This window comes from Melospiza georgiana, unplaced genomic scaffold, assembly GCF_028018845.1.
Source record: "Melospiza georgiana isolate bMelGeo1 unplaced genomic scaffold, bMelGeo1.pri scaffold_29, whole genome shotgun sequence".
Lineage (NCBI taxonomy): Eukaryota > Metazoa > Chordata > Aves > Passeriformes > Passerellidae > Melospiza > Melospiza georgiana.
In genome coordinates, this window is record NW_026652215.1 from 3,790,289 (window position 1) to 3,796,191 (window position 5,903).

The window sequence follows — 5,903 nt, forward strand, 5'->3', positions numbered from 1 at the left end:
ACAGGGGACAGTGTACTGGAAATTGCTTTGATTATGCTTACAGGTGTCTCCTCTATCTCTACAATGTCTTTTTCTCCATGAATAGGTCCTTATGCCAAGGATCAGCAAATGTCCAACAGCAGCTCCATCAGCCACTTCCTCCTGCTGGCATTGGCAGACACGCGGCAGCTGCAGCTCCTGCACTTCTGCCTCTTGCTGGGCATCTCCCTGGCTGCCCTCCTGGGCAACGGCCTCATCATCAGTGCCATAGCCTGCGGCCACCACCTGCACATGCCCATGTTCTTCTTCCTGCTCAACCTGGCCCTCAGCGACCTGGGCTCCATCTGCACCATTGTCCCCAAAGCCATGCACAATTCCCTCTGGGACACCACGACCATCTCCTACACTGGATGTGCTGCTCAGGTCTTCTTCTTTGCCTTTTTCATGTCAGCAGAGCTTTCCCTGCTGACCATCATGTGCTACGACCGCTACGTGTCCATCTGCAAACCCCTGCACTACGGGACCCTCCTGGGCAGCAGAGCTTGTGCCCACATGGCAGCAGCTGCCTGGGCCACTGGCTTTCTCTATTCACTGATGCACACAGCCAATACATTTTCCCTGCCCCTGTGCCATGGCAATGCCCTCGGCCAGTTCTTCTGTGAAATCCCACAGATCCTCAAGCTCTCCTGCTCCAAATCCTACCTCAGGGAATTTGGGCTCATTGTGTTTTCCATTTCTTTACTATTTGGTTGTTTTCTGTTCATTGTTGTTACCTATGTGCAGATCTTCAGGGCTGTGCTGAGGATCCCCTCTGAGCAGGGACGGCACAAAGCCTTTTCTACCTGCCTCCCTCACCTGGCTGTGCTCTCCCTGTTTCTCAGCACTGGTTTTTTTGCCTACCTGAAGCCCCCCTCCATGACCTCCCCATCCCTGGATCTGACCCTGTCAGTTCTGTACTCGGTGGTGCCTCCAGCCCTGAACCCCCTCATCTACAGCCTAAGGAACCAGGAGCTCAAGGCTGCAGTGAGGAGACTGATGACTGGATGGTTTTGGAAATATTAAGGGCTGGCCTATTTCTGCCAATCATTTGTAATAAAAGTAATTTTTGATAGTTCTTGTTCATTTGGTTGTGGGTTTTTTCTTTTATTTACTTTTTTAATGTTGTCCACAAAGAAAAGTCACTTTTTATGCCATTTCCCATTTTGTTTCTCTCTACCATTCCTATGGTCACAGACTGTGTCAATGAGGGGCTATGCCCTTGCTGCCTTTAAATGAACTAAAGGATGTCCCAGCAAAGTTTTCTGCAGAGATGCCCTTTTGTTGCCTTCTCTGGAGCTGCAGCAGCAATATCTGTGTGCAGAGGTGGGGGCAGATCAGTGCTGACACAGCAGCTGTGTGCAGCCACAGCAGCACTTGGTGTTGCCCGTGCTGCTGCCGTGGCCCTGCCCCGCTGCCCTGGTGGCCCTGGTGTTGCTGCAGGGCCTGAGTGCTCTCGGGGCTGGGCACAGTACTGGGAGTGGCAGTGCCGGGGCTGCAGCAGGGACAGGCCATGGGCACTGCTGGGGCAGCACTGACGCCTCAGCCCAGGGCCTGGGGGCTCCAGGCTCCTTGCCCAGGCTCTCTCAAGAACACACCCAGGCCAATGCTCAGCACAGAAAAGCCCTGTGAGCAGCCCCAGGCTGGCCGTGGGCAGGCTGGGGGCAAACAGCATGGCTGGGGCTCTGCAAGGGCCCTGGGGGAGACGGGAAGGAGCAGCAGAGCAGGGGCTGATCCATCCCCGGTGCGCTGCACAGCCCAGGGCAGCTTCCCAGAGCGCCCTGATGGAGCTGCCAACAACATCCCCCCCTCTGCAGCCCTGGCCTCTCCCCCAGCTCACACAGGTGCCCATCCTTGCAGGCACAGACACGGCAGCACTGGCTCAGCAGCCCCTGTTTGCATTGCACACAGCAGGGGGAGCATGCCCATGCTGTTGCTGTGGGGACATGAACCTGAGGGAGCACAAATGCCATCAGCCCCTGGGGCCAGCAAGGGCTGGGGGACCCCAGGGAAACCACTCAGCTTTGTCCTGGCCTCTGCACTCAGCCAGAAAGTTTGTTCCCATCATCCGGGAGTTTCCTGTGCCACTGCAGATGCTGTTGTTCAGAGCCAGGGCTGCCTGGCAGCCACCCCCAAAGTGCCCTGAGCATTTCCTTTGCTTCACCTTTGCTTTCTGTACTCTTTGCTTGTACAAATTTCTTCCTCTTGCCCATTCCTGTCCCCTGCCTGGCAAACAGCCAATCCCTGTTTGCCCTTTCCTCTCTGGCCCCACTCCCCATTGCAGTTCCTGACTTGGCACCATGGGAACGTCCCTTGGGGAGCAGGATCATCCTACAAGTGCTGCAGGAATTGTCTGCAGGCTCCTGCAGTGCCTGGTGCTGCTCCCTTGCCAGAGGCACCCCAGGCCAGGGGGGCACATCTGGGCTGCTGTGTCTGGCTCTGGGGCTCCCTGTTCTGGGCAGTGAGGAGGAGCTGCAGAGGCTCTGCAGGACTGACAGGATGGGCTTTGGGGATGGCAGGAGAAGCTGAGGGACCTGGGCTGCTGGAGCTTCTGAAGAGGAGGCTCAGGACTCATCATGCAACTGCTCCAAGGGTGGTTTCAGAGAATCCCAGAATCATCAAAGTTGGATAAGGCCTTGGAGATTCTCAAGTCCACGCTGTGCCCTGACACTGCCTTGTGTCCTCTGATCCTCCTCTTCTCCAGGATAAACAACCCCAGCTGCTCCCTCAGCCACTCCTCACAGGAGTTGTGTTCCAGACCCCTCCCCAGCCCTGTTGTCCTTCTCTGGACACACTCCAGCCCCTCCATGGCCTTCCTAAATTGGGGGCCCCAGAACTGCAAAGAGCACTTGAGGTGCTGCCCAAGCAGTGCTGAGTGCAGGGGAAGAATCCCTGCCCTGCTCCTGCTGGCCACACCATTCCTGATCCAGGCCAGGAGCCATTGGCATTCTTGCCCACCTGGGCACTCTGCTGGCTCATGTCCAGCCTGCTGTCCATCAGTCCCTGCAGGTCCCTTTCTGCCTGGCTGCTGTCCAGCCACTCTGTCCCCAGCCTGTAGCGCTGCAGGGGTTGCTGTGGCCAAAGTGCACGACCTGGCACTTGGAGTTATTAAACCTCACCTTGTTGGGTTTGGCCCCTGCCTCTATCCTGTCCAGGAGCCCTTCTCCCAGCATGAGCCCAGTTGCTGCCCCTGTGTCCTTCCAGTTTCCTTGTCACTCCCAGGATGATCCTGGTCACTTCCCCTCACTCCTGGCAGGGTCCCTCCTCTTCCCAGTATGAGCCCAGGCACTCACAGTCGTTCCCCTTTATGCAACTTGTCCCCAACATGGTCCCAGTTGCTCCCAGTTGCTCCCACTTTCATCCAGTGTGTTCCCAGTTCCACCAGTTGCCCATAGTATAGTACCTCCCAGTATGATGCCAGTCTCTCCCAGCAGGGCCCCAGTCACTCACACTTGCCCCCAGTTGCCCCCAGCATGGTCCCAGTTCCCCCAGCACATTCCCAGTGGCTCCCAGTGTGGTCCCAGTCACCACCTGCATGGTCTCAGCCACTCCCAGTACATCCCAGTTGCCTGAACATTCTCATAGTCATTGCCAGGCACTCCCAGTTACCTCAGTGTGGTTCAGCTGGCCTCAGTTTTATCCCAGTCACTGCCAGGAAATCCCAGTTGTCACCAGCATGCATCCTGTCATTCCCAGTTGTTCCCAGTTCCTCCCAGTGTGTGCACAGGCAGCTCCCAACATGGGCCTGGTAGCTCCCAGTAACCCCAGTCAGGGTCTATTGACACCCACTATAGTCCCAGTAGGATCCCAGTCACTCCCAGTATGATGCCAGTGGCCCCCAGTGGGATCCCAGTTGCTCCCTGTCAATGCCAGCAGGACCCCAGTAGTGTCCAGTATGATCCTCATGCCTCCCAGTCTCTCCCAGTATATCCCAGTTGCCCCCAGCATGCTCCCAGTCACTCCCACTTCCTCCCAGTTCCTTTCAGCATGATTCCAGTTGCTCACAGCCCCTCCCAGTCAATCCCAGTATGATTCCAGTCACCCACAGTGTGATCCCAGTCTCAGCCAGCATGGACCCAGCTGCTCCCACTGTGATCCCAGTATGATCCCAGCTGCTGCCAGAATAGTCCCAGTTCTTCCCAGTTCCTCCCAGTATGATCCCAGTTGTCCCTCGAATAGTCCCAGTCCCTCTCAGCATGGTCCCACTCACTCCCAGTTGCTGCTGGCATGGTCCCAGCTGTTTGCAGTGTGATTCCAGTGCCCCCAGTATGGTCACAGACACTCCCAGTATATCCCAGTGTGCCCAGTAATGTTATGGTTAGCTCAGAATGATCCCAGTCTTTCCCAGTTCCTCCCAGTTGCCTCCAGCATGATTTCAGTTTCTGGCAGTTGCCTGAAGTAATGTCTTAGTTGCTCCCAATATAATCCCAGTTATAGTCTCAGTCCCCTCAGCATGGTTCCAGTACCTTCCAGTTGATCCCAGTTGCTCCCAATGTGTCCACATTTTCCTCCCAGCATGGGCCCAGTAGCTCCCAGTAACCCCCAGTCAGGATCCATTCTCATCTGCTGTAATCCCAGTGGCTCCCAGGATGATCCCAGTTGCACCCAGTCCACACCAGTATGGTTACAACCACCCCCGGTATGATCCCAGTCACTCCCAGATCCTCCCAGTATGATTCCAGTCATGCTCAGAGTGACTCCCTGTCACTCCCAGTGTGGGCCCAGTTGCTCCCAGTCACCTCCAGCATAGTTCCAGTCAGAGCCAGCACCTTTCCAGTCACTCCCAGTCTGGTTCCAGTAGGATCCCAGTCACTCTCAGATACTCCTAATACTTTTCCAGTCACTCCCAGTATGATGCCTGTCAGTATGACCCCAGCATGGGCCCAGCTGCTCCCATTATCATCCAGTGGGGTTCCAGTTGCTCCCATTTACCCCCACTGTGGTTTCAATCAGTCCCAGCATATTCCAATTACTCCCAGCATGTTCCCAGTTAGTCCCAGTTGTCCTCAGTTGCTTCCAGCCTGATCCCAGTTGCTCACAGCCACTCCCAGTCACCCTCAGTGCAGTCCCAGTTGCTCCAAGTATGACCCAGTATGATCCCAGTTGCCCCCAGCATGGTTCCAGTTGCTCCCTGTTCCTCCCAGTGTGATCCCAGTTGAACCCTGTAACCCTTCTATAGTCCCAGTCACTCCCCATGTGATCCCAGTCCCTGCCAGCATGATCCCAGTCATGCCCAGTTGCCCCCAGTGTAGACCCACTCACTCCCACTCACTCCCAGTTGCCCCTACCATGGTCCCAGTTCTCCCTAGCATGGTCCCTCTTGTTCCCAGTCATTCCCAGTAGGATTACAAACACTCCCAGTACATCCCAGTTTCCCTCAGCATGTCCATGGTTCTTCCCAGACACTCACAGTGATCCCAGTAAGGTGCTTGTTATCCCAGTATGTTCTCAGTCATGCCCAGCATATCCCAGTTGCCTCCAGCCTGCATCCAGTAATTCCCAGTTCCTCCAGTTTGCTTGCAGCATGATCCCAGTTTCTCTCAGTTGCTCCCAGTGGCCCAAAGTGTGATCCCAGTTGCTCCCTTTCAATACCAATAGGAGCCTAGGAAGCTCCAGTATGATCCTTGTCACATGCCAGCACTCCCAGTATGGTCCCAGTATAATCCCAGTAACTTCCAATCACTCCCAGTATGGTCCCAGTTGCCTCCAGCTAGATCAATCCAGTCAGTCCCAGTATGATGCCATTTGCTCCCAGTTGCTCCCAGTTGCTCCCAGTATGGGGAATGATGTGCATGGTGTGTTCCCAGTCACTCTCAGACACTCCCAGTATTAGTCCAGTCCCTCCCAGTATGACCCAAAGATGAGCCCAGTGTGCTCCCAGTCCCTGC

At 55.6% G+C, this 5,903-nt stretch overlaps 1 protein-coding gene across 1 annotated transcript; it reads left to right on the forward strand.

Moving 5' to 3' along the window:
• Window positions 1-309: 309 nt before the first annotated feature.
• LOC131096368 (olfactory receptor 14J1-like) lies at window positions 310-5,174 on the forward strand (the record flags this gene model as incomplete). Its single annotated transcript, XM_058044707.1, has 2 exons — window positions 310-999; window positions 5,160-5,174. Coding segments are annotated over 2 exons (705 nt in total), but the record flags the coding sequence as incomplete, so codon positions are not given.
• Window positions 5,175-5,903: the final 729 nt, after the last annotated feature.